Raw genomic sequence first — 27,770 nt, forward strand, 5'->3', positions numbered from 1 at the left:
ATCTGTATGCTTCCATGATCCATGATTCCAGCTGAGTTTGTCTCCCAGGCTCTAAGTCAAAGTTCATAACCCTCAGGAAATATCAGAATTACCCAGAGAGCTTGTTTATGAAGCAGATTCTTAGAGCTCTTCCTCCAGGAGTCTCTTCTGGTTGGGTTTGGGATATGTTTACCAGCCCGGGTAACTTTCATCCAGATTCTCAGACATTACTCCAAACTAGAGATAGGCAGGCTTTTCTGTAAAGGGCCAGAGGTCTCTGCCACAATTACTTAACTTGACTACTGTAGCACAAAAACAGCCACAGACTTTAAGTAAATGAAGGAAGGGGTGTGACTGTTCCAATAAAACTTTATTTACAAAGACAGGTGGGGGGCCGGTTTTCACCCATGGGCCATGCTCGCTTTGGCAGCACATATACTAAAATTGACCTGTGGGCCATCTTGTGCCAGCCCCTGGTCTCTGCCAGCCCATATCTCTTTTATATATATAACCAATAAGGACAAAGACACAGACACAGATATGTGTAAAAAAAGTGATATAGTTTTAATTTAAAATTATGACCTGAAAGAAGCGGTGAGTTTAAGAGATCCAGGCCTCCTCTTTATACCCAATTGGAACCGATGCAGTAGTGGCTCAGAATGCCAACCCCAGAGAAAAGCCAAACCGAGCGGCAAAGCCTCAGGAAGGCCCCAGAGCTTCCCTGCCGGGGGATCAGGCTCCATGGAGGGAGGAAGCTCAGGCTGCCAGGGGCTCCTCTTTCCAGCCCCACTGGGGAGCTTTCCTTCCATCACCCACCTCCTTACCGGCCGGATTTCCTCTCCATTGCTCCCTAGCTGACGCGACACTTGTCCTCCACAGAGAGGCTGGCCATACGACAGTCACTTCCCAACCGTCTTTGGGGGCATCTTCCCGCAACGGCAACAGTGGAGTGAGCCACGATGCCCAGAAGGGCAGCACCTTGATCGTTCAGCTGAGCTCTGGAGCCTCGAGCTATCACCACTGGTCATGTGCAGCCAAGGCATCGGCAGCAAGATGGCAGTCCTGGGGAATGATCTGGGAAAATGCAAGGGTCTGAGTGATCCAGGGCGATTCGGAAAATGAACCAGATAAATGCCACCTGGGTAAACTCCCTCCAGAACGGGAGAGAGCGTCAAGACAGAACAGGGCACGATACCTCCTTCGGCATTCCGAGGTCAGTCTGCTCTTCCTCAAGCACAGAAGTCAAGGTCCCGCTTCTTAGGCCAGCTTCGGCTCTCCCACCTCAAACATTCGGGCCCAAGCAGGCCTGGAGACGCACCTCGCCAGTCAGTGGGGGTCTCGCAAGAACATGAGGCGCCCAATAATGTGAGAGGGAATCCGGGGCATGATGCCTTTTCCCCCACTTTTTTTTTCTTTTTCCCCCACGCCGAGTGTTGGAATCGTGCAGTCAGTAGAGAGAAGAGGACGGGTGTGGCCGGAGCTGCACCCCTTCCCAGGAGGGGTAGGCGTACAGAAATACAACTGGCCTGAAGCAAGCTTTCTGGAAGAAGCCACGTGGTCACCTCAGACCCACTGCAGGGGAGCAACAGTGTTCCAAGCTGGTCTGTTTTCTCTCAGATTCACAGCACCCAGAGCCTAATGCTCGTCCTGAGTCAAAAGCTGTCAGGCTGCCCCAGGCGCAGTGGAAGACCGGATGGGGGCCAGGCCGTCCCCAGCACACCCAGCATCCCTGAGCCCAGCGGGCCGCATCCTGGGTGCAGCTGCAGAGCTAGCTGTGGGGGGGGGGGACAGCGAGGGCCCCCCTGCGAGGCCCGGAGAGGTGTGGGGGGTGGAGAGAGCACAGATGGACCGGAGTCCCCTGAGAACGGAGGCACAGTGGGAAGGAGAAAAGGGGTGGAGCTTCCTGCTCAGGCCCAGTGACTCTGCCTCCCAAGGCAGGAAGAAGGTACTGGGCCACTACCCGCTCCACGGACATTATCACACTGATGACACTGTGGGGTGGGGGAGCCTTTCAGCACAGGACCCCCGCCCCCAATCCCCAGCTGTGAGACAGCTCCCAGTGAGAACCTCCCTTCCAGGCATTCTAGACAGAGTGGCTCCTGTCGCAAGCCCTGGCGTGTGACACCATGTGTAGACTCACCAGCGCCCAACCCCCACCTAGCCAACCTTCAGGCTCTTCGCCAGGCAGCTCAAGGGGTGGTGGGTGGGGGTAAGAACAGTTTGGGTCCCAGGAGCCCAACAAGTTCTTCTCAATCTCCTTCACTTCTCAGAAACAGTGGGCCCCGAACAGGCCATCCAAGAGAGGGCTGGCCACATGGCCTAAGGCCAGTCACAAAACCCACTTCCAAGACCACAGTGGTGCCATCCAATCACAGCAGAAGGTCGTCGCAGCCCCTGCCCTCACTGGATGATGCTGTCGGGCTGCCCGTTCTGAGCCACCTGTCCGGGCTCCGAGGGGGGCGTGGGGTTGGGTGTGTTGCTCTGCAGGTAGCGGCGGAAATCTTTGATCATGGGCCGGAGGACCTGGATGAGGACGCTCAGCGCCGCCTGGGTGCCCTCCATGGCCTGGGCCTGGCGCTCCTGGGCGCAGGCCTGCACCTCCTGGGAGCGGCGGATCATCTGCAGCAGGTCATTCTGCTGCTCCAGGTGCTGCGCAATCTCCTTCACGTGCAGATTGGTGACCCGCTGCTCCTGGATCAGCTTGGCCGAGTTGAGGGCGATGCGGCTCTTGAGCGCTTGGGGTTTGACCGAGGTGTCAGCGTGCTGGGCCATCATCTCCACGGGGGCCTCGGCTGGCAGCGGTGGAGGGGCCTCCGCCGTGCAGTACTCTACCACTCCCTCCTCGAGCGTGTGATAGGTGGTCTCCGTGGGGACTGTGGGGAAGAGCAGAGGCAGTGGCAGGTCACCTTCTAGAATGAACGAAGCGGGCCACATGGGGGCCGGGGCAGGGGGAGAGGAGGCCATTAAGCCCTGTTTGGGGGAAATTCTGGTCTCCTCCGGCTTTATAGCCTTCCTCATATAAATCTAGAGCCTAAAGCATTTAGAATCTGCTTGGTAACCAAAGGGCCGGCCCCAGATCTGGCAAAAGCAAAGCTGCTAATAACAATACTAGCAAAAAATTGAGAGCACCCACTGCGTGTCAGGCACTGTGCCTTCTAAGCCCTTTGCACTCGTTAACTCCTCACAATGTCACCAAGAGGCAGGTACTGTCATGTTCATATTTGGAGGTGAGAAAACAGACTCAAAAACACGCAGTGACTTGCCTAACTAAGGTCAGTTTATTCAGCAGGTCCAGGAAGCAAACCCAGGTCTCCAGAACACCGGAGTCCCACTTGCTCGTCACCACCCCAGTGGGATGCTTCCAGCTAATTAAGGCAGGGCCACACGCTCCCTGCAGGGCTGGCACGCAGCTACCATCTTGGGTGGGACTCTCCCAGAACTGATGGTAGCCACACTAGTCCTATCTCCCTCCTTTTATGCCTAAACAGAAGAGGAGGCGGGAGTGAGACAGCAGTTGCGGAAGGGACCAGTAAATGTTCCCGTCTGCTTGATACCTACAGGTCACAGGTCCTTCTTGTTCTAGAACAGCAAGTAATTTAGACCAGTGTTTGATCCTCTTTCCCACCTGAATATCCTTAGAAAATACGACTGCAGGGGGACGGGATGGCACTCACTCATACACCCAGTTCTCCCAAGCCCCACTGAGAATCACTGACCGATGCGGGTCATAGCCCAGCACAAAAGAGCAGTTAACAGTCACTGGTACAAACCCTTGTCTGAACTAAAAAGGCCAACCAAACCATTGTCCTTCATAACTGAGAAGCTTTGAAAGGAATTCTGGGTGGGCTGTTTGGGCCTCCGTGGTTGTGGGAAAGGTCAGTTTTCTCTACCCTTCAGTGCCAACATCGGCTCTGAGTCCCCACCCCAGCCAGGAAGCCCCTTCCTCTCCTGAGCCCTTCGAGTCAACTGACAGTCCAGTTATTCGTGTGTGTCTTATCTGTCCTATTTTGAACACCTTGGTAATCCCAGTGCCAAGCACAGGGTCTGAGGAGTAAGAAATAAGCATGATTGTCTGAGGAGGAAGGAGGGACTAGATGAACACAAGGAACCATGAGGTTTCTGGGCAGGGCCCGATGAATGTTCCCCACACTAAAAACCCAGAATGTCTTTGTCCAGATTCGATGTCTTACTTGGGTATTAATACTCCCATCTGTCTAGTCATTCGACAAGTATGTCCTGACCGCCTACTATGTGCCAGGCCCTGCGGTAAGTCCTGTGGGGACACAGACAGGTCCCTGTCTTCAAGGACTACATCGTTCCGTCAGTCATGGACACGAATGGCGGCAAAACAGGTGAGAGCAATCCAGCTCAGCAGAAGCCCAGACTGCGTGCTGAGGAAATCCCAAAGAGAACAGGATCGCTTCTGTCCGGGGAGCTCTCGGAAGGCCTCGCGGTCTTCCAAGACGCCCGTCTGACCTTTGACCCCTGGCAGCCAACCTTCCCCAGGCCGCCCCGGCTTGTGGCTGGCCCTTCCCATTTATGCACGAGAGACTGGGTGGGAGAGGTCACTCACTCTGTGTCAGGGTGACCGTGGCTGCAGCTGCAGTGGCTGTGGGTCCGAGGGCCACGGGGTGAATCTCTGTGGTAGTGGGCAAGCTGATGATGGTGGCCTCGCCCAGCAGGTTGCAGATGCGCTGTTGCATGGGGGTGAGCAGGACGGGGGCTACGGCTGGGCCACCGCCACCACTGCCACCACCTGTCCCAGGCCCGCCTGCTCCATCCTCCTCAGTGGGCCCTGGGGCCTCGCCACCCTCCACCGCTGCCCGGACCTGGGCAACCTTGCGACGGACCTCGGTCTTGAGGTCAGACCACTTCTTCTTGACCTCAGGCAACTCCCTGCGGCAGGTGGCCACAGCGTTGACCCTTCTCAAGATGCCGTGCCAGGCGGCACTCTTGGCAGCCAGAGGGACCCCAGCATTGAAGTGGTTCACCAGCAGGTGCTTCTTCAGTTCCAGCTCTTCCACGATGATCTCCACCTCTCGCTCAGAGAAGTTCATCTTCCTCTTCTTGGCTGGGACGGCCATGGCCTCTCCCCACCCCCCTTTTTAAAGAAATTATAATCCCTTCAAACGCCCCAATTCCCCGTCTCTTCCTCCCCAGCCTCTCCCCTCATCCACCCCCCCCTACAGGGGATAGGCCGGGCTTGCCCCAGGCCAAGCACCAGGCCTTTGGTAACCCCCCTCGCTACGCAAAGTGCGTAGGGCCCAGCCCCGACCGGCCCGGCCGCTGCCAGCCAGCTGCGTAATGGCTTCCTGAATCTGCCTCTTCCGCCGGGGTGTGCGGAGATCCGCCCACTTCCCCTCTTCCCGCCTCCCAGAGCTTCTCCGGAGTAACCCGCCCTCCTGGTTGGTCAGGGCTCAAACGTCACTTAGATCACTGGTTATTTTGATCTGTCTTTCAACCGAAGGGCACGCCTACTTACTGGAATTGGCCTCGTCATTGGTCTAAAAGTGTGTCTGTCGCTACAGAGCGCTCCGCCCACCTGCCTTTATTCACTTCCATTGGAAAATCGTTCTGTCCTTCAATCGTCAGCATTACGACTATTACGCCGTTAAATTCAGCTATTTTATTGGTGGTTTAGGGAGTTAGAGTACCAAAACCCGGCCTCCCGAGGATACCTGAGTGCTTTCGGCCTTGAGCCACTGGCCAATTTTTAATTCCACTCACGGAAGCAAATTCTGCTTTCGCAGCCGCAGCTCATGGTTGCTCCTCACACAAACCCTATTTCCCACCGGAGACTACGAGGTCTCTGTACACGACCGCTCCTCCCATCCTTACGATTGCCTGAGTCCAAACAGCGTTTCTCAATGGAAATTGGACACGGGGCCTTCCGCCGGCTAATCACAGAACTTCTGCCTATCGTAGCTTGATTTCCTCTCACGGGCCTGCTCAGCCAATCCCCGCCTCCTTCAGTTTGAATCGGCAGCAGGCTGAGCGGGGATCGCTCCGCCTTCCCCATTGATCCAGGCTGTCCGGGGCGGCGTGGGCGGTCCTCCAGGAGGCTCCGCCCCGGCCGAGTGGCCGTCCGGGCCTGTGACTGGCCCCCGCCCCGCCTGGGGGCGTGGCCAACGAGGCGGCGGGCGGCGGGGCGGGGCTCCCGGAAGCGGCCCCTCCCGCCAGCTTGCCGGCTTCTAGCAGCCCGCGCTCGCCGTCTGGGGACTCCCGCGTGTCTTCCGTGTTCTCCCCGCCGGCCAGCCGCCTCCGCTCCGCGCCCGGCGCCCCTGCCTCGCGCCCGATGGTGAGCAGTGTGTTGTGCCGCTGCGTGGCCTCCCCGCCGCCGGACGCCGCCTCCGCCGCCTCGTCGCCCGCCTCGTCGCCGGCGTCCGTGGACCCGTGCGGCGGCGCCGTCTGCGGGGGCCCGGACCACCGGCTGCGCCTGTGGAGCCTGTTCCAGACTCTCGACGTCAACCGCGACGGCGGCCTGTGTGTCAACGACTTGGCCGTGGGGCTGCGGCGCCTGGGACTGCACCGCACCGAGGGAGAGCTCCGGGTAGGCGGCGCGCACAGTCCGCGCGAGCTGGGAGGGGGCCCCTTCGCGCCCCAGTTCCTCCGGGCGGTCGGGGTGACAGGTCTGGGCTGCTTGGTGGTAGGTGTGAACGACCCGGCTTCTTGAGCAGCACCTGGAGCGTGGCAGGTGTGGTGGACGGCCCCTTGGGCTGGGAGGGACCCCCCCATGTATATACCCTGGTGGAAGTGGAGCTGCCTTTTGACCTCTGTGGGCACTTGGTCTGGGGGAAAACGCTCTTCCTAGGCACAGGTGGGCGCTCTCTGGGGCTATCTGATGAACGAATAGCTTTTTTGCTCAGTCTTTCCCCAGAGTAGAAGGCCAAGTCTCGGCAGTCGCCTTTTGTCACCTCCTGACCCCAAGAAGCTAAGCTTAGTGCCCCCGCATTGACTATTTCATCCATCCTCTAGTGGCACCGCTCCCTTCCCTTCTCATTTCCATGCCAGCCGTGGGCCCTGATCTGGTTGCTCTCACAAGCATGTGGGAGTAGAAAAAATGGGAACTGGGGTTTCAGGCAGATCTGTGAGGAGGTGGCTGAGGACTGACAGTTCTCCTGGTTTAGGCTCATCCCCACCAACAGGCTTATCCAGAAGTTGGGATCGTGATCTAAAGTGAAAGAATCCAAGGCAGGGGAATTCTTGCTAAACGTGGAAGTATTGCATACCTAGAAAGGGATATTGTTACTCCTGGAATGGGGTTTGGCCAGGAGGTATGGGGAGACAGAAGGGCCATCTGGGCCTGCTAGAAAGGGAAGTGCTGTCCTTTTTCTTTCTTTCTTTTTAAGGATTTTATTTATTTATTTGACAGATAGAGATCGCAAGTAGGCAGAGGCAGGCAGAGAGAAAGTACGAAGCAGGCTCCCTGCTGAGCCAAGAGCCGGTGTCGGGGCTGGATCCCAGCACCCTGGGATCAGGACCTGAACCAAAGGCAGAGGCTTTAGCCCACTGAACCACTCAGGTGCCCCAGTGCTGTCCTTTCTTTATAAGAACCTCAAGCAGAGGCTTATCCCTTCGCCTTCTGTCTCTCCTGGTGTTTCTCCAGCCTGGTTTGGTAGCCGCAGGTACCCTTCCCAGATATTTCGTTTATTGTGGCCTAACCTGATTTCCAGCCAGGGCTAGAACTTCCAAATAGTTGACCTTGTGACCTGTTTCTCTTCTGTGTTTGTTTGGTTCATTTGTGCATACAACAGAGAATCTCTCATAGCCTAGTATGAAAAGAATCTGATCAAACACCAGTGAATTTGAACTCATTTGTTGGTCAGGTGGGTGTATCTCAGGTGTTCTTAACTCCTGCCCACTCCTTGATCAACATCTAAAGTATTTAACTTACTTGGGATCAGCCTAGAAGACAGAGAGGAACACTATGTAAGACAGAATCTTTGGCCAAGTCCAAGAGGCTTAGAGACAAGTTTTTTCTTCTGCATTTTACACAAAACAGTGTTGTGAGCTAGATATATATATATTTTTTTTTAAGATTTTATTCATTTGAGAGAGAGCATGAACAGAGGGGAGAGAAAGAAGGAGAAGCAGACTCCCCACTGAGCAGGGAGCCCAATGCAGGGCTCGATCCCAGGACCCAGAGATCGTGACCTGAGTGGAAGGCAGACACTTAACTATCTGAGCCACTCAGGCACCCCTAGATATTTTTCCATACATATCTGATGAATGTCGCCTGAAAAGATAGAATGGCTAAACTCAGAGGTTCTGTTGCTTTCAGGGCTCGGGGAAGTGTGAGCCTAGGTGAACCTTTCTGCATCTGTGAACCCACCACCTGACATGCTGCCAGGCATATCAAGGGCATCTGGCTGCAGGCGTTATTCAATATTTATGCATGCTTTGTGCCTCAACTGTGATTCATGATACATGTAATACTGATGCTAATCCTTTTTTTTTTTGGCAGTAAATCTGTAAGGGCAGATCAGGAGAAAGTGCTCATTTTTCTTTCCAGCGTTAAAAGGAAGTTTTTTTAAATTAAACCAAAGGGAGCTTTGCCCCTTTGGGTCACATTGTCACATTGGCTCTAAAGTCCTCCACTCTGTGACTGATCTCAGTTCTGTGATATGAAACCATTCTTCATCATTCTTTTGGTGTGTGGATTTCATGTGGATTCTGTTTCTACAACTCGGCTTTTAAATAAGTTAAATTATTGTGCAGCTTGAGAGAAATTGGGGATGATCCCTTGTATTCATTTATACACAAGTTAGCCCTTGTGGCAAATGGTTGAAGTATTAGAGAACCTGCCTTTTTGTAAATAACTGGGCCACAGGAAGACAGCCCCCCTCATAACCCCCCCCCCATACCACTTCCTGTTGAAATTCTGTCAGTATGAGCTACACACAGAAAAAGCAGTGCTGGAGTTGAGCGGAACTAGCAAAGCCAAAAGGGAATGGGGGGGCCCTTTGGTTTGAAATGGGTCATCCGCCGTAGGACTAGGCATTGAAAAACACATCAAACTTTGGTAGCTGTTTCGTGAGACCCAGAGGACCAGTCCGAGATGCCAGGGTTTGCGCAGGAACCCACTGTGAGTGCTGCTCAGTGGGTGGTGTGAACCCAGGCCATGTGACCACACAAAGCCTCTGGCCAGCCTACAACAGGTCAAGTCAAGTTTTCTTTAGACATGAACCAGCTGTTTGGGGCACCTGCCTTTATTTCGGAAGAAATTGGGACAGTTGAGGAAAAATTACTTAAAATGGAAATGGGCAGAGAAACCCATGGCAGCGAGCCAGGGAAATTTTCTTTGTGAAGGGCATGTGAGCCAGAAGCCCGTCCTGGGACAAAAGAGGGGCAGGGCTTATTAAAGAAAGAAAAGAGATGACGACACCGGTAGTGACTTTGGAGTTGAGGCTTCAGCTGGAGCTAATTTTAGATTGCCTATTTAAGGCAGTTTCATGTGACCAAACACAATCTTTGTTTTAAAACAAATTTAAAACCTAGGCTAGAACTCAGGCAACCGACCGGAGAAAGAACACAAGCTGTGTGACACGCCAACAGTTGTCCCTTTAGCTGAGGCTCACGGGCCCTCTTAAAGACTGGTATTTAATGCAGGTGAGGATTCTAGAAGATGGTCGAGTTTGCTCCCTCAGAGATTTGTCCATGTGCCATTGAGTCTGAGCTCCATAGTAACTTAGTGAAGGAAGCAAGACTATTTTCATGCCCATTTTACAGAGGAAGGAGCAGAGGTCCCGACAGACTGTGAAACAACCTCAAAACGGATTTGGCCACTAGGGAATCACACCAGAGAAGCAACCCGAACTGCCTTCTGATTCCTGCTCGACTCCGTAATTATACCAGGTGTTTCTGAGGGACACGTGAAGAGTTCCAGCCCGGGGCTTTGGGAAGAACTCGAGAAAGATCCAGTTAGAACCACATCTGTTATTCCCAAAATAGATTCCAAGATTATCTGGAGATTATCTTATCAAAGATTGGGAATCCTCCCTGCCCTAATTCTCTCCTTGACCTGGACGGGAGGCAATCTCTGTTGACTTGAAAGAACAAAATAACTGAAAGACCATTAATGTCAAGTTGGTGTTGCTTAATCAGACAGTGCTGTTGAACTGTATACTTTGTAAATTTCTGGCCATTTATGGGAATGGTGCTCACCTACATAGCCAGACTTAGGTAAGAGCATCTGCAGAACAAGGGATAGGCAACATTTGGTGAAATATAATGGCCCATTAGAAAAAGAAAAATGCTACTCACAGTTTGGATTGAGTTCACAGATGAAAGTAATTGTGTTGTATGGTTGAGAAATTGGTTCCTGGCTTGAAGTAATTGTCAAGTCAAGGAGAAGGGTTTTTTCCATTAAGATATTTGGAATGGCAGAATCCGGTATCCAATCCTAAGACCAAACGATAAGTGGGAGTAGACCAGAGCAGGCGCTTTGGAGCTTCTGCAGGATGAATTCCTGTGATGTTCAGGGGGTCCTTAACTGTTGAAACCTCACAGGAACCACAGGGAATTGAGAGAAACAAAAGCTTTGCTCATTCTCAAAAACAAAAACAAAACAAACAAACAAGCTTTGCTCATTCTCATTTTCAGTCCTGCTGAGTACAGCCCCAGGATGAGTTTAATTAACAAAATTGTACTTATCCATATTGGACTAGTCTCATTAAACTTAAGTCTGAGTAGACTTTTCATTTTTAACCCTTTCTTATACTAATGTGAACTTGACAAAATAAAGAATTTAGTCTTGGGAAAGGTCACCGGCCATCATAGGCCAGCTTCACACCCAGTGTGGGGAGCTTTCCTCCTGTGGCATCCTTCACAGTTGGCCATCCACCCCATTCCGTGATCTGAAAACTGCTATCGGATCTTCCTGTAATCTCAGATCTTCCTGTAATCTCTGCGGCTGCTCGAACCAGGTTTCATCATGAATTTCTCACGTTATACGCTGTCCATACCTTTTGAGGTCCCTCATCTGAAGCAGGATATCCTGGGAGTATAGACTCCCATAGAAACATGACACTAAGTCAAAGAAGCCAGTCACAAAGACCATGTATTACATGATCCATTTTTATGGAAGCCCAGCATAGGGAAAGCTGTAAAGACAAAGTAGACTAGTGGTTGGTTGCCTAGACTTGGGAGGGGAGAGGGGGAGATAGGGAGGTGATAATAGGAAGGGCTTGGGGGTTCTTTTTGAGGCGAGAAAATGTTCTACAGCTGACCATGGTGATGGTCGCATGTATCTGTGACTATACTAAAAACCATTGAGTTCTATAAATGAGTGATTTGTACAGTGTGTGGATTTTATCTCAGTCAAAATCCCAGTGCAGGGGCGCGGGGCTGGCTCAGTCAGAAGACAGCAGGCGACCCTTGATCTTGGGCTCTTGAGTTGGAGTGCCCTGTTGGGTGTAGAGATTACTTAAATAAATTAACTTTAAAATAACAACAAAACCCCCAGTACAAGATCTGTGGTCTACATCTGGATTTGAATACTGTTTCTTCTGCAGCTTGCCAGCCCTGTGACCTTGAGCCCATTACTCAACCCCTCCACGCCCCAGTTTCCTAATCAGAAACGTGGCATAGGAAGACCTGCCTCATACAGTGGCTGTGGGATGAAATTAGACAGAGTATGTAACGAACCTGGCACCATTTCTGGCACCCAGGCGTTCAACAAAAGTGACTTTTGCACCCAGTCTTTGGAAATAAGATGACCAGAATTGGTTCTAACCACCTGCAGTTTTTCCCAGATGGTTTGGGTGAAGAGTGGGACAGAAGGAAGGAGAATGTGTGGCGGACCTCAGGGGTCAAGGTTGTGTAGTACCCAGGTGCGGGGGTGGGGGTGTCTCCCACCAGCTGGGAGGGCCTTTAGCAGTTGGGAAGCACAAGTGTAGGTTGTGGGAAGTCTCTCCCCTACAGACATTAGGAAGATGGAAACAAACCCTGTAGCCGCAGATCCCTAGAGTCTCTGAAGGGGTAGAGTCACTGTATGTCGGAGCATGTCTTTGTGTCTTCAGCCCCGGGACACCTGTGCAGCTCAGTTAGTTAACTGTCCTAATTGTCCGACCTTTTTTTTTTTTTTTAAGATTTTACCCATTTATTTGCGAGATGGGGCATGAGAGGGGGAGGGTCAGAGGGAGAAGCCCACCCCCTGCTAAGCAGGCAGCCAGATCCCAAGCTCAATCCTAGGATGTCCCAGGATCATGACCAAAGGCAGTTGCTCAACCAACTGAGCCACCTTGATTCCGGTTCAGGTGATCTCAGGGTCTTGGGAGCCAACCGCCATCTCGCCCCCACCCCCACCCCTAAGGGTCTCTGTGCTCAGCGCAGAGTCAGCTTGTCCCTCTCCCTCTGCTCCTCTTCTCTCTCTCTCTCTAATAAATAAATAAAATCTTTAAAAAGGATGTCTTTGGCCCAAATGTTTCCCTGGATGGGACTGGGCCCTTATGGTCTCTCACGAGCCTGTTGCCCGTATCCTGAGCCCTGGATGGCCTTTTCTCAAATCTGAAAGTTAACTATGAAGTTGTAAAACTGGAAGCTTCCAGTGGAGCTGCCTTCATACCTTTGAGGATGAGCTCACCAACCTTGTTATTTTGCAGAAGCAGGACTGAGACCCAGAAGTCGGGCTGGTTAGAGGCAAAGGCAGTCTCAGAGCCCAGGATATCAACTCGGCCCAATTTCGCTCTGCCTGCCCTGCCCCCTCGCTTCTGCGGCTGTATATACTTCAGCCCTCAAAGACTTTGCAACTTTTATTTTCACAGTTTCTGACATTGACACCAGCTCAGCATTTTAGGGCCCCCGATGGTGCTCAGGATGCAGAGACTCAAGTGATAGGCACAGTCTTCCTAAATACGGGATATAAAAGACCCAACACAATACTTAAGACAGACGAACAAAAAGTTGTCTTAAAGGTGCACCTTTCTTTAAAGTACATAAATGAAGAACAAAACTAGAACCCAAGGAGCTTCTTATCTCCTTTAAACTCTAGGCCCGGAAGCTTGAAAAGGAGGTGGAGTCATGACTCATTTTCTAGGGCCAAAGGGGAAACTGGAGATGGTGGCTGTCCCTGCTGCTGCGGCATTGGGAAGCCTTTCAAGCTGTTACCGTCCACCTCGTGCCTCCTCTGCCCCAGCCCTCCCTCCTTGGCTGGAATCAGACCTGAGACTTCTTACCAAAACACAAAGAAAACCACCTGTATTGTGTGGGAAAACTCTCAAAAGCTATTGAAATGCCATTGGTGAAAACGGGGCGGGGTGGGGGGGCAGGCAGAGGAGAGTTTAGAATGGGCACAAACTGCGTCCTGCAGACACACTGGGAGTAGGGGGGGAGGTAATGCCCTTGGAGCACCCTTAGTGATGCATTTATGGACTCAATTAACTTTCCCTTTTTTCATTCACGTGGTGGGAGGGGGTGTAGTCTTTTGCTGGAGGCTCTTTAACCTGTATAAGGAGTAAAGATAGCATCTGATAAATCTATAGCTTTAAAAAAAAAAAGGCCTTTCTGAATTGTTTTTAAGATAGAAACCAGTTATGCTCCACAGGATTCTGGGCCGCCCTTCACACCCACAGCACCTCTGACGGGCCTGTGCCGAAGGCAGCAGTCTGGGTGGGTTTCCCACCCCTGTCCTGGCGCTTCTCTGAAGTCCGTCCCCTCCACACAGAGCAGACAGCTGGGGAGAGCTATTTTTGCACTGTTCCTTCGATCTCAGTTTTAGACTGTGTTCCTGAAACCGGCTTTAAGAAACTGAAAACATTTAGTGTTGCTTTAATAATAAATCTGCTGGTTTGCCTTTTCGAGGGGGAGAAGGGAAAGTGTGAATGAAGATAAAGTGGGTGCAGAAGTGGGCTCAGCGTGTGCGCTGGGTTTGGCTCCCACTGGTCCCTTTTGGATTGGTCGAGAAATTTCTGATCATTTCAGGTGATTGGGTTTAAACCTGCTGGGCTCAATACCACCATACTCATTCTGCCCCTCCCCCTTATCGCTGGGCACTCATCTGATCTGAAGGAGAATCATGCTCCTTCCTGCCTGTGCGAGCGCACACACAAAATCGTGCGTGGTTCCATGTGGCCTAGTGCTTCTGTAGACCCTTTAGGTGTCACATCTCAAAATCCTGTGCTTAAAATTGGATTAATTTTGTATGCCCCTGACTTTCTTTTAGAGAAAAGAGAAAGGCATCTAAGTAGGCATTGACCTTGAACCTGGTCCTCTATGGGGACTGGCTGGTCACCAGGAGTAAACAGAAGCCTCCCCAGGAGTTTTCTCCAGAGTGCACTTCTCTTTCCCACGGTCAAAGGAGTTTCCTTTGGGGACTTGTGGCCAAAGCTAGAATTTCTTTTTTTGGTTCTGGTTCCAAAAATGGAAATAAACTAGGGGATTTCACCTTCCTCATCACTGCAGAATGCTTATCGATGCCCTGGTTTCACTGAGGCCAGCCAATGTGCCTGGCTCCGTCTCCTTGCCTCCATATAACCTACTTGGCCCAGCCAGTCCTCATTTCAAAGCGAATCAGTCTGGCTTTCTGTCACAGAAAATCTGGCTCCATTTTTCAATGTAAAAAAAAAAAGGTGTTGGGGCACTTGGGTGGCTCAGTTGCTTAAACGTCTTCCAGCTCTTGGTTTGGGCCCAGGTCATGATCTCACAACGGGCTCTGCACTGAGCTTGGAGTCTGCTTGAGATCCTCTCTCCCTCACTGCCCTGCCCACTCTGAATGAATGAATGAATGAATGAATAAAAATTTTTTTTAAGTGTTAATATTCTTCCCTATGACTACAGCTCTTCCGAATGGTAATAATTCTAAGACAGGTAGGAGGTAGGTAGACCCGTAGACATGAGACATGGGTCCTCACCTTGGACTCAGTCCTGGGAGATCTCGCCACCTTGTTGTTGTATGACTCTTCAGGAATGTCCGGCTGTCCTTCTGTGCCCTGCCCCGGGGCTTTTGCACTCTGGGCAGTTCCTCAGGGTAATTTGGAGTGGGTTCCCGCGGGGGGCAGCCATTCCCTTAGAATCGCACATTTTCTGTGCAAAGGACCAGAGATCCTGTTTTATCCGGCAAGTCTGGTTTCCTGGATTCTGGGAAGAGTGGGTAACTTCTGCTGGCAATTAGCCTTATCCTACCCAGGTTCTGTTCTGTGTATAAGCAGCAGCTACAGAAGGGTTACACTTGCCAGCCCTGTCTCTGGCCCTGGGTGATTTCTTGTATGCCAGAAAGCTAAGTGTGGGAGAGTTGTATTATAGGAATTGCTTGTAACCCAAAAGAAAGCAATGGTTCCCCAGATAACCACTGGTTTCGGTGATGCTGTGATACAAGGAAAGAGAGGTACTGCATTAAGCCACAGGGAAATCTAAGATACAAAAGAAGGTACTTCAGAATAACAATATCGACAAAGTATGCTATTGAACAAGTTTTCGTGTGTCTCTGTCTTTTTGGTGCAGATTTTAAGATTAATAAGATTTGGTTACTTCTTTCGTCTCGTTTATTTCCTTTCTTCTGCCTAGTCTGGGTTTACAGATTTACATTGTTTTCTGCTTTCTTGAAGGGGAAGTTGATGGCAGAAGCTACTTGCCACAACTTTTCATGCGTTCTGCTTTCACACCATTGGAAATACTTTCTGATTTCTCTTTTGATTTCCTCTTTGACGCGTGGATTATTTTTGAGTTGGGTTATTTAGTTTCCAGAGTTTAGGTGTTTTCCAGGTATCGTTCTGTCATTGATTTTTAATTTAATTCCATTGTGGTCAAAAACCAGATTCTGGGGACACCTGGGTGGCTCAGTCGGTTAAGCATCTACCTTTGGCTCAGGTCATGATCCCAGGGTCCTGGGATTGAGCCCCATGTTGGGCTCTCTGCTCAGCAGGGAGTCTGCTTCTCCCTCTCCCTCTGCTCTTCTACTTGCTTGTGCTCACTCTCATTCTCTCTCTTTCAAATAAATAAATATTAAAAAAAAAAAACAGATTCTGCACGTGTTGAATCCTTTGAAATTTAGTGAGACCTGTTTTGTGAGCTAGAATCTGTTCTGTGTGTACTTGAAAAGAATGCATCTGCTGGTTCACATGGATAGTGGCTTAGAAGTGCCAGTTACGGGGCCGCCTGGGTGGCTTAGTGGGTTAAGCCTCTGCTTTCAGCTCGGGTCGTGATCTCAGGGTTCTGGGATCGAGCCCAGCATCAGGCTCTCTGCTCAGCAGGGAGCCTGCTTCTCCCTCTCTCTCTGCCTGCTGCTCTGCCTACTTGTGATCTCTGTTTCTTTTTTTTTTTTTTTCCCAAAGATTTTATTTATTTATTTGACAGGCAGATTACAGGTAGGCAGAGAGGCAGTCAGAGGAGGAAGCAGGCTCCCTGTTGAGCAGAGAGCCCAATGTGGGGCTCGATCCCAGGACCCTGGGATCATGACCTGAGCTGAAGGCAGAGGCTTTAACCCACTGAGCCACCCAGGTGCCCCGTGATCTCTGTTTCTCAAATAAATAAATAAAATCTTTAAAAAAAAAAAAAAAAAAAAAAAAGAAGTGCCAGTTAGGTCAAGGTGGTTGATAGTGTTGCCCAAGTCTTCTGTATCCTTACTGACTTTCTGTCTTCGTGTCCTACCAGTTATTCAGAAAAGGGCTTGTCTCCTTTTCCTGGCAGTGTTGTTGGTTTTGCTTTGTGTATTTTTGAGGCTCTGTAATGTGGTACAGAAACATTTAAGATTATGTCCTCTTTCTGCATTGACCCTTTTATTATTATGAAATGCCCATGATAACATTCTTTGCTCTGAAATCTACTTTGTGTAATGTCATATAGCTGCTCTACTTTTCTTTGGATTAATATGATGAACATGGATCTTTGTCCTTTCTTTCATTCTTTTTTTTTTTTTTTAAGAGATTTTATTTATTTGAGTGAGAGAGAGAGAGAGCATGAGAGAGGAGAAGGTCAGAGGGAGAGGCAGACTCTTTGCTCTTTGCTGAGCAGGGAGCAGGTTGTGGGACTCAATCCCAAGGCTCTGGGATCATGACCTGAGCCAAAGACGGTCAGTTAATCAACTGAGCCACGCAGGCACCCCATCCTTTCTTTAATTTTTAACTTATTTGTATCTCTCCATTTAAAATAAGTTTCTTATAGACAACATAGGGCTATATTTTGCCTTTTTAATCCAATCTAACGTTCTCTACCTTTTATTATTTTTATTTTTTTAATAGTTTATTTATTCATTTGATAGAGATCACAAGTAGGCAGCGAGACACACAGGGTGGGTGGGAAGCAGGCTCCCCACTGAGCAGAGAGCCCAATGTGGGACTCGATCCCAGGACCCCCGGATCATGACCTGAGCTGGAGGCAGAGGCTTTAACCACTGAGCCACCCAGGCGCCCCCTACCTTTTATTTTTAATTTTTTAATTTTTTTTTAAAGATCTTATTTATTTATTTATTTGACAGAGAGACAGCAGGAGAGGGAACACAAGCAGGAGAAGCAGGTGAGGGAGAAGCAGGCTTCCTGCCAAGCAGGGAGACGCGATGCAGGACTCAACCCCAAGACCCTGGGATCATGACCTGAGAGAAAGGCAGACACTTAAAGTCTGAGCCACCCATTCTCTATCTTTTAAATGGGATGTTTAGGCCACTTATATCTACTGTTGTTATTGATATGGTTGGGTTTGAATCTACCATCTTGCTGTGTGTGTGTGTGTGTGTGTGTTGTGTTTTTGTTTTTGGGGTTTTTTTTTTTTTTTTTTGGTCCGCTGCTTTGCTCTGTTTGTCTCATCTGTTCTTTGTTCCTTTTCTTTCTCCCTTCTTTTTGGTCAGTTGAGTATGATCTATGATTCCATTTTGTCTCTTTCCTTAGCTTACAAGCCAACTCTCTCTTTCCTACGGTAGCTTTAGAGATTATAATAACGTATACCTCTTTACCGTATCACGGCCGACCTTAACTGATACTCTCTTAATAGTTTAAGAATCTTAGTATACAGGGACGCCTGGGTGGCTCAGTTGGTTAGGCAGCTGCCTTCGGCTCAGGTCATGATCCCAGCGTCCTGGGATCGAGTCCCACATCGGGCTCCTTGCTCAGCGGGGAGCCTGCTTCTCCCTCTGCCTCTGCCTGCCATTCTGTCTGCCTGTGCTCGCTCTCTCCCCCTCTCTCTCTGATAAATAAATAAAATCTTTAAAAAAAAAAAAAAAGAATCTTAGTATACAGCTGAGCCTCAAACAAGGTGGGTTTGAATTGCACAGGTCCACTTCTACGTGGATTTTCTTGAAAAAAATAAATATAGCATAGTACTTTGAATGTATTATATCTCTTCCTTGTGATTTTCTTTTTTTTTTTTTTTTTTTTTTTTTAGATTTTATTCATTCATTTGAGAGAGAGAGAGAGAGAGAGCACACAGGAGAGGGAGAGGGAGAAGTAGGCTCCCTGCAGAGCCAGCCAGGAGCCCCACATGGGGCTCAATCCCAGAACCCAGAGATCATGACCCAGAACTGGAGGCAGACGCCCAACCATCTTAGCCATCCAGGCACCCCTTATGATTTTCTTAATATGCTTTTCTCTAGCTTTATTGTAGGACTACAGTATATAATACATATAACAAACAAAATATGTGTTAATCAGCTGTTGATGTTATCAGTAAGGGTTCTTTCTGGTCAACAGTAGGCTGTTAAGTTTTGGGGGAGTCAGAAGTAGATTTTTGACTGTGCCAGGGTTGGTGCCTCAACCTGCTGCATTGTTCAAGGACCAACTTTATTTTCTTTTTAAAATATTTTTAGGGGTTCCTGGATGGCTCAGCAGGTTAAGCCTCTGCCTTCGGCTCAGGTCATGATCTCAGGCTCCTGGGATCGAGCCCCACATTGGGCTCTGCTCGGCAGGGAGCCTGCTTCCCTTTCTCCCTCTCTGCCTACTTGTGATCTCTCTCTGTGTCAAATAAATAAATAAAATCTTCAAAAATAAAATATTTTTGAAGATTTTATTTTTTCATTTGAGCGAGAGAGACAAAGAGCACCAGCAGTGGGGAGAGGCAGAGGGAGAAACAGCCTCCCCGCTGAACAGCGAGCCCCATATGGGGCTTACCCAGGGAGCTGGAGATCATGACCTGAGCCCAAGGCAGACGCTTCACCATCTGAGCCACCAAAGCACCCTCCCACAAACTGTACTTTCGTTTCTATTCTTTCTCTCTCTCTTTTTTTTTTTTTTAAAGATCTTATTTATTTATTTGTCAGCACAGGCAGGGGGAACGGCAGGCAGAAGGAGAAGCAGTCTCCCCGCTGAGCAAGGAGCCGGACACGGGACTCGATCCCAGGACCCTGGGATCATGACCTGAGCCAAAGATAGACGCCTAACCAACTAAGCCACCCAAGCGTCCAGTGCATGTCAGTTCTGGGCCAGTTCCAGCTGCTTGATCTCTGTCCTCATAGTGGCTCATTTCCTGCTAGTTTGCATTCCTGTTCATTTTTTTTAGTGGACTTTATCTTGTTGGGTGCTAGACACACTCATATTCCTATGAATATTCTTGAGCTTTTTTCTGGAATGCAGCTATTTGGAAACCATCTGACCTTCTCACAGTTCTCTGCTTAAAGCTTTATTCATGGGGCTAGAATAGCACGTAGCTGAGGGCCAGTTTTGCCCCAGTACAGAGGTGAAGTCCTCTACAAACCCTTCCTGACCCTCCCTAGATTATGAGGTTTTTCCTCTCTGGCTGGTGGGAACAGGATGCCTTTGGATAATTCTTCTGCCACCTTTGATCAGTGTCCTCACATACCTGCGTCATGACTGTAGGGCGCTCTAAGCAGCTCCCCAGAGCTTGCTGTCTGTGCATTCCTTCCTCCCCAGTAGCTGTCCTGCTCTGGCTGCTGAGGGGGGACTGCTGGGCTCTGCCCGGGTACCCGCTCCCTGTGCTGTAGCCTGGAAACTCCAGCCAGGAAGCTGGGACGGTTGCAGGGCCTGCTTCATCTGATCTGTGTGGGGCTCTCTCAGGAGTCATGTCTCTGGTTGCCTGTGGGCAGAAAGGTGACTCCTCCATCCCTGTTACTCCATCTTGGCTGGAAGCCCCCGAGATTTTTACTCAGTTTTGTGGGGTGAAAGAGTCCGTTAAATGAAATGCCAATAATCTCCTACGAAAGGGATTTCTCTTGTGTTAGCAGGTGGGGGCCCAAAACACCACCATGTTCAATTCACCAGGTCTTCAGTGCCTAAAAACAAGATCCATCTACATGAAAGGATTACTTGTTTAGGGTTTGGGGCTCTGGGCTGACTCTTCTTTGGTATTAAAATGACATAATTGCATAATTATGTATAATTAAAACTACAAAATGAACTCACAGTCATTTTCTGGGTAATAAAATAGCTAGTATGGGGGCACTGGTTGACTCAGTCAATAGAGCATGCTACTCTTGATCTCTGGGTTGTGAGTTCGAGCCCTATGTTGGGTGTAGAGATGACTTAAAAATAAAAATCTTTTAAAAAATAAAATAGGGGCGCCTGGGCCTACTTGTGATCTCTCTCTGTCAAGTAAATAAATAAAATCTTAATAAAAATCTTTAAAGGGGCACCTGGGTGGCTCAGTGGGTTAAAGCCTCTACCTTCGCCTCAGGTCATGATCCCAGGGTCCTGGGATCGAGCCCCACATCAGGCTCTCTGTAAAGCGTGGAGCCTGCTTCCCTTCCTCTCTCTCTGCCTGCCTCTCTGCCTACTTGTGTCTCTGTCAAATAAATAAATAAAATCTTTAAAAAAAGTTTTTTTAAATCTTTAAAAAAATAAAAAAGCTAGTATGTACTGTTTTTTAAGATTTATGGGGGGCAGAGGGAGAGAATTACCTAATTACCTAATTTAGGCTTTAACCAATACAGTTCTTTTACTATCCCCATCTTGCAAATACAGATATTAAAGCACAGAGAACTAAAGTAACATGACCAAGGTCATTCACACAAGGAGTAAGTGATGGCCAGGATTTAAACCTGGGTTCTGGCTCCAAAGACTATATATGCAGGCAATGCTCAGAACTACTTTGAGATGACGTCATTCTATGTCCATGATGGGGCAGTTGACACTGGCCCCTCAGTTTTCAGACCAAGCTTCGCCATCTTACTTTCACTTATGTTTTCTTTTTAAGTAATTGTATGAATGTTCATATGTATGCATCCCTGGTCATACATGCGTGTGATTCAGTTTCACAAGATCTAAGGCTGTTCATTGAAAATAAATATCCCACCTGACTTTCTCCCCTCAAACCCACAAGGGCCCCAGACTGTCTCTTCAATTTTTAGTGTGTCTTTGCAGAGATGATTGTTAAATACACATTGAGAAATCAATGGTAGCTTTTATCCCCTTTTTTCTGCACCTTGCTTTTCTCATTTAAAAAGATATACGTACATTTTTAAAGATTTTATTTACTTATTTATCAGTGAGAGAGAGCAAGCCCATGCACAAGCAGAGACAGAAGCAGGCTCCCCACCGAGCAAGGAGCCGGGTGTGGGACTTGATCCCAGGACTCTGGCAGGATCATGACCTGAGCCGAAGGACTCAGATGCTTAACCGACTGTGCCACCCAGGTGCCCCTGGTGTTTGTGTTTTTAAAATAATGGTTGTGAACACCGTATCAAAGAGTGACTTTTGTGAAGGATACTGGTCCCTGCATTTGTCAGCTGGTAAATTAAGAAACAGATGCCCAAAGATGAAGTCCCTTTTATTCATGAACATCGACTCAGTCCAGTCTACAGACTGCATCTGTGCCTGGTTCTGGGTCCTAGGGGTAGAATGATGTGGGACTCGGTCCCCCAAGCAGCTCATGGTGCAGAGGAAGACACGGGAGAAGGAGTAGCTGGTTTGGCGTGCATTGTGTTCCGCACAGTTGGAGAGAAAGGGATAATGGAGCCGAGAAGAGTGTCGCTAGATGGGTCAGGAAGTGTTGCCAGGGTCTCCTGATCCGGTTAATCTTAAGAGTGAATGTCGTGGGAGAGGAGGGAGGGGGGCTCCTGAGGGGCGCCAGCGCAGGGAGGACTCTGCTAGCTAGGTGGCTCGGCGGCTGGAGGTTGCCATCGGCACCTCCCTGCAGAACCGCCGGCTGCATGCAGGGAATCGGCGGCCCGTGATTGGAGGGACGTTGCCGGTGGGAGAATGAACTCGGCAGTGTCGGCCGAGGCGATTGGCCGCGCCCCGCTGCAGTGAGAATGCGGACGGGGTGCTCGGGTCCCCGCAGGGGTGATGATCATTAGTGGAGCGAGGACTGCTGCATAATTGGGAGCTCCAAGTTGCTGCTGCCTCCAGGAGAGATCAGTGGGGCTATTGCTTTTTCCTTTTGGAAAAAAAGCCACACATTTGATCACCATCTACCTGCAAAGGGGAGTTTTTATTGAAGAAGCTCCAGCCGCGCGCTCGTTGCCAGCAGCCTGGTGGCGGGGCTCTTGCAGAGTGAGCGACTTCTCAGGCCAGGCAGGACAGCCGTGCTAGCAAATTTGAAAGAGCAGGAAACAGCCACTGCATGCAGAGCTTTCAGCCATACAGCTCCCCAGGCTAGCCTTCCAAGCAGCTGTGTAGCCAGAGATCTTTGGTATTGTGATCACATCCCTCCTCCAAAGTGGACAGTCACCGCCGGCGACACTGGGAGGAAGCCGTGATGCTGCAGCTGCTGTGGCATTTTCTGTCTAGCTTTCTCCCTAGCGCTGGGTGCCAAGGCTCCAGAGAGGGGACCAGTAATGAAGTCAGAGGCACCCCGGCTCCAGCTCGGGGAGACCAGATGTCGAGCTTTTTGGGGAAACAGGACGGAAGGGCTGAGGCCACGGAAAAGAGACCCACCATTTTGCTGGTGGTCGGACCCGCAGAGCAGTTTCCTAAGGTAATGGCAACCTCGAGGACCTCCTACTTTAGGGGCTGGTCCAGGATCGGTTTCCTGGAGAAAACTGGAGTGTGGGGAGGAAGAGAAGACTTAGAGATCAATCAGTTTGGTATCGGAGGCTGGGCAGAAGTATTAGACAATGAAGAAGCCTAAGTCTTCAGTCTAGAATCTTCCCGTGGCCACGGTAAAAGCTTTATCACCCTACCATGACTGCTTTGGTGTGGCCATTTGGGGAAGGAAGGCTGAAGGCAGTAGAGGATTTACGCTAGGATTTGTCACTTTGGCCCCAGAGAGCCATTTGAAAGGAAGAGACCAGCTAGTACAGTGTGTCTTACGTCTTAGCCTGTCTGAACAATGCAGGGAGGATCTTCAGAGTTAGCCCAACTGCCTGCAGCTGGGGAGGGCCAGCTTGTCCTGCGTCCCTAAGGTCAGACCCCTTGCCTTTGGGTCTGCAAGGAAGGCAGTGGGAGGAGGAGTCAGAGGAAAGGCGGGAGTCTCAGGGTACCGAGGCCAGTGCCCCCATTCTGCGGGTCCACTGAGTGCTAGAACCTCCCGTTCATCTCACGCTCTGAGCGTGGGTTATCTCACCTCATCTCTCCAAGAGCCAAGGTAAGTAGTAAACACCCCTGTTTCATGGATGAGGAGACAGGTGCAGAAAGGTTGGGTAGTTTGCCCAGGATTAAACAGTTACAGAGGGGGTAGGGAGATGTCACCCCTGATCTGTGTGGGACTTTGCCCTGTACCTGCCTCACTTCACTTTAAGAAAGCAGTCTTAACGGGACCAGTAGCGTTCTCGGGATTAGACTGGGAAGTGTGATTTGCCCTGGATTTCTCCTGCCTGCATTAGGAGCGACCTTGCTGACCTCCTGAGTTCTGGTTATTTTGAATCTGTTCTCCTTAGGACAAAAATGAACTAGAAGAGGGAAAGAGGTTCTTCCCTGTGTCTGGCACATTGTAGATTTCCCCAAAATGTTGGCTTGAATTGAATTGTTATCCTTTGCTCAGCGGGACGGACTTTGGATGCCACAGCTTCTGTGGTCGTTTAGGTGTGAGCTTAGAGGAGAAGCCTCGGTGTCCGTGTGTCTCTGTGTCCCTGTCCGTCCGTTGTCCTTGTCGCTGCTCCCCCCTCCACCCACCTCATCCCGATCAGCATGGGTCTCAGAGTCTGTGTTCTCCCTGACGTGTGCTTCGAACCCTGTCACTTTCTACCTTTCCGTCATCCTGGAATGAGCTCAGAAATGGCAGTGGTGCTCTCCTCTGTAAGGAGCTTTTATATTTCCAGACCTCCTTGCCTTATGGCCGAGGGATCAAGGGATTGGCTGGCTCCCTTCTAAATTCGCCTATTCTGGACTTTGGGACTGCTCCATTTCCCAAACTCATCCTGGCATCTCTTGCCAGCCCTCCCCTGGGGTGGCCTCACATCAGGACTTGGTGTTCTGAACAGCTTCACAATCCTGGCCCGCCAGTCAAGGGCCCTGGGGCTGAGCCAGAAACCCACACCTTTCACTAACCCACTCTCCCCAAGAGAGAGATGGATCAGCTTGGGGAGCGGAGGGGGACAGCGACAGATCAGCAGTTTGGTTTGAAGCAAGAAAGTAGGCACCTCTGGGCAATGTGGACTCTTGAAAAGCGGATAGACCGAGACCTGGGGTAGCGGGACCCTTTTGCGGATAAACTGACAGTCAGACTAGCATGTCCCTGCAGTGTGTGGCCTTGCCCGCCGGCTGCAGTGACTCTGAACGGTGGGCTTAGGGGTTTTGATCACTGGCCGAGGGGACCTGGCCTCGCTGTCTCCTTCAGGAGAACACTGCGGAAACCGTATAGACACGTCCCCCTGGGTTCTCAGCTTCCCCTCTCCAACCGCGCTACTTTGTTTTGCCCTCACTTCCCCCTTTGAAATCTGTCTGCTGGTGAGTCAGGTTCCTGCAGGCTTTTATTCTAGGAACTGTTCCAGTTTTCCTCCTTTATCTTTGTCTTACAGTTAATCTGCAGTTGGAGAAGAAAGCCATTAGTGTGGAGCGAGAGGCGCCCTCAGCGGCATTCAAGCTTGCAAATCCTGAGGGGCTGTCTTCTCAGGAGCTCCGAGAGTTTTGCTCATTGTGCATCTAATTGCCAAGTGTAGGCAGGTTTCATTGGAAACTGGCTACCCTGGGCTGTCATGGCAACCCCATCATCAAATGACACTCCCGCGGCACTGGCCAGTGAGGTTCGAGAGCCTTATGGGTGGGTGGGGCTCCAAAAGCCAGAGCCTGGCAGGGCTCCCTCCCATATTAATATTTTTGGCTTGGTCTGAGTCATTGCAGGGGAGGAGGAAGATACCTTATGACCTAATGCCACACTCCCAAAGGTACTCTACCTGCCCTGTTCTTACTCATGGTGCTTTGCACGGACAGGAAGCACCTGTTTTGGCGCCTGAACCAGCGTGGTAGAACAGGGACGACTTGTAGTGGCATTGGTGGATTCAAGGGGGGCAGGATGCCAGGCAGGGGACTTCTGTCTTAACAGAGGACATGGAACCTGATAGCACTGGATCCTCAGGGACTGCTTCTGTATGTTAGTTGTTACAGGAATGGACATCAGCAGAGACCAACGAAAGTAGATCTGGGTCACAAAATTAGAATAAGCAAAAAGAGCAGAAAAGAACAGTAGCCGGCAGGACGAGGACAGGGACGACACAGGACGCCGTGAGTTGGCATTAATCGGGAGGAACCGAACTCGAGCCTTGCTTTAATCTTTCATATTGGTATTTTCCCTCTGTGCGGTCAGAAGCTGTGATACTGATGGGCTCTTGTGTTGTTTGCTAGCTAAGCCTAAGCCTGAACCTACTCCGGTCACACCTTTCCCACATACCTGCCACCTTCCGGTATGACCTTTGCGTACTTACTGTAATTCTCCGCGTCAGGCTTACAGGCTTTCTTTGGAAACCGACTTCGAACATCTTTTTGGCAGTATCAGGTTTGGGCGCCGTTTTACATGGACGTAACAAGAGCTGGGTCCTGCGTGAGCCAGGTCACCTCTCCGAGTCTGTTTGCTCATCTCAGCTTAAGGGGCGACCCAAGGACCCCCTGTGGGCCCCGCTGTCTATAACCTCAGGAATACAGCATTCACCGTGGATCCCAGGTACCTAGAGATTGGCTCACTTGGGCAGAATTTCCAGAATTTCTGTGCGCAAGTGGAATTCTGCGTGACCTGTGAGACTCAGGAGGAGGGGTGGTTTAAATAAATAAGCAAACACCAATTCACGTTTGTCCAATGAAGACCGTCTGTTGGACTCCGTCTCAGTTGCACAATGAAAATACGTTTGCACCCTTAAAATTAACGTTGGAGTAGAATTAACGTTAGCATTGTAAAATAACATTTTGACAAGCACACACAGAGCTTTGCGTAGGACATTTCTTGACCCCATGATGCCATTGGTCTGTGGCGTAATGAGCTTTATTACAATCAGGGTTTCATCCTGGTTTTTTCCCCCCGCTAGGAAACAGGTGCTCTTATTTGATAATGCTTTAGTAAGTTTCTCCCAAAGTACAGAATATAGGTTTCACTTTTATTTGGTATTGTGATCTCTGTCTGTCAAATAAATAAAATCTTTAAAAAAGAAGGAAAGCAAGCTCAGTAATACACAAAGAAAAATTCAGCGTTGCAGTTCTGTTTACCAGAATGATTTCAAAAATACAGTTTATTAAGAAACAAGCATCTCCAAGTTGAAACAACTTTTCAGTCAGAATGCTTGCCGTATTGTGTTGGAATGACTGCAGTCATCAGTAAAATGAGATACCTTCAGCATCTCTCTAGCTTATTTTATTTATTTATTTATTTGACAGACAGAGATCACAAGTAGGCAGAGAGGCAGGCAGAGAGAGAGAGGAGAAAACAGGCTCCCCACAGAGCAGAGAGCCCGATGTGGGGCTCGATCCCAGGACCCTGGGATCATGACTTGAGCCGAAGGCAGAGGCTTTAACCCACTGAGCCACCCAGGTACCCTCTCTAGCTTATTTTTGTTTCAGAGGCAAACACGAATAATTTAACAAAGGAAGATCCGCATTTCAAAATGTAGCTCTTTTATTTTTAAATGTGACCCGCCTTTTTTCTTTAATTTTATTTTTAAGTAATCTCTCCACCCAACATGGGGCTCAAACTCAAGACCCTGAGATCAAGAGTCACATGCTCTGCCAACCCAGCCAGCCAGCCCTATAAATGTGAACCTCCTTTTTTCCTTTGATTTATTTGAGAGAGGGAGAGAGCGAAGCAGGCTCCCCACTGAGCAGAGAGCCCAGTGTGGGGCTCAATCCCAGGACCAAGAACAATACATGATCTTGTTGAGGTGGATAAAATGCCCCGGCAACTGCAGACACTCAGAAAAACACACTTTAGGTCTTCACCGTGGGCGGTCAAGTTTGTTTCCTGGGGTCTTAAAGACCTGCCACTGGCTTCACTCATTCAGAAGCTCTTTCTCAGCACCCTCCATGAGCAAGTCAAGGTACAGAGGTTCAAAACCATAGCCTTCTGCCTTCAAGGACCCCCCCAATAGCAGAGATAAGTTGTACATGAATATAGCCCTGAACCAGAAGTTCTGGATGGGGTAGTTGAAGAGATAGCAGAGTGCCATGGACTTGGGTGGAGGCTGAGCGGAGATGGGGATTACCCGAGCTGTCTCCAGATTCCTCACTGGCCCCTCCCTGTGTAGCCCAAGACCTTTCTTTACAAACTCATCATCAGATCTCTTTCAGAAGGGCTGGCATGTCATGTACGTTACTCAGATGTTTCATAATGCTGCATTTAAGCATCAACATCTTATTTTTTTACGTTTTATTTATTTAATCTCTACACCCAGCGTGGGGCTTGAATTCAACAACTCAGAGATCAGTAGTCACCTGCTTTTCCCACTGAGCCAGCCAGGCGCCCCAATATATATATATATATATATATTTTTTTTTTCTTTTTTAATTTGAGAATGAGCACGAGCAGGAGGAGAGGCAGAGGGAGAGAGAAAGGGAGAA

General features: G+C 49.7%; 2 protein-coding genes and 1 long non-coding RNA gene across 11 annotated transcripts in view; 2 read left to right on the forward strand and 1 right to left on the reverse strand.

The window, feature by feature from the left end:
- Positions 1-520: 520 nt before the first annotated feature.
- On the reverse strand, positions 521-6,015 carry NAIF1 (nuclear apoptosis inducing factor 1). 2 transcript variants are annotated; one of them, XR_014302006.1, is made up of 3 exons: positions 4,553-5,299; positions 1,175-2,852; positions 521-1,053 (listed from the first exon to the last, which is right to left on the reverse strand). XR_014302006.1 is itself a non-coding variant. In XM_082695751.1 (2 exons), exons 1-2 carry the CDS (start codon positions 5,061-5,063, stop codon positions 2,380-2,382), a joined length of 984 nt encoding a protein of 327 aa, XP_082551877.1. In that variant the 5' UTR covers positions 5,064-6,015; the 3' UTR covers positions 521-2,379. The 2 variants fall into 2 exon arrangements, 1 of the variants encoding a protein (XP_082551877.1); XM_082695751.1 differs by having other exon boundaries at positions 521-2,852; positions 4,553-6,015.
- A 109-nt stretch (positions 6,016-6,124) lies between these two features.
- Positions 6,125-27,770, forward strand: part of SLC25A25 (solute carrier family 25 member 25) — a 34,173-nt gene continuing 12,527 nt past the window's right edge. For 2 of the 8 annotated variants that reach the window (XR_014302003.1, XM_082695748.1), the window contains exon 1: positions 6,145-6,529. Coding sequence is in view for 5 of the 8 variants with exons in the window: in XM_082695748.1 (XP_082551874.1) it covers positions 6,275-6,529 (255 nt within the window). In the remaining 3 variants the exon portion in view is untranslated. Of the gene's footprint in view, positions 6,530-21,374; positions 23,157-23,234; positions 23,380-27,770 lie in introns of those variants that run through there. The other 6 variants (XR_014302004.1, XM_082695746.1, XM_082695743.1 and 3 more) reach the window with 6 other exon arrangements.
- LOC309846591 lies at positions 17,138-20,408 on the forward strand. Its single transcript, XR_014302008.1, has 2 exons — positions 17,138-17,911; positions 18,137-20,408. It is a non-coding gene; the product is annotated as an uncharacterized lncRNA (long non-coding RNA).

Source organism: Mustela nivalis (assembly GCF_964662115.1).
Source record: "Mustela nivalis genome assembly, chromosome: 13".
NCBI classification, from domain to species: domain Eukaryota; kingdom Metazoa; phylum Chordata; class Mammalia; order Carnivora; family Mustelidae; genus Mustela; species Mustela nivalis.

What these genes read in the sequence shown, in the direction of transcription:
- NAIF1 (XM_082695751.1), bottom strand. Translation starts at nt 5,063, where the DNA reads ATGGCCGTCCCAGCCAAGAAGAGGAAGATGAACTTCTCTGAGCGAGAG. An exon ending in CACGGTCACCCTGACACAGA is followed by an intron (nt 2,853 to 4,552) that starts GTGAGTGACCTC and finishes TCTTCCCCACAG; the next exon opens with TCCCCACGGAGACCACCTAT.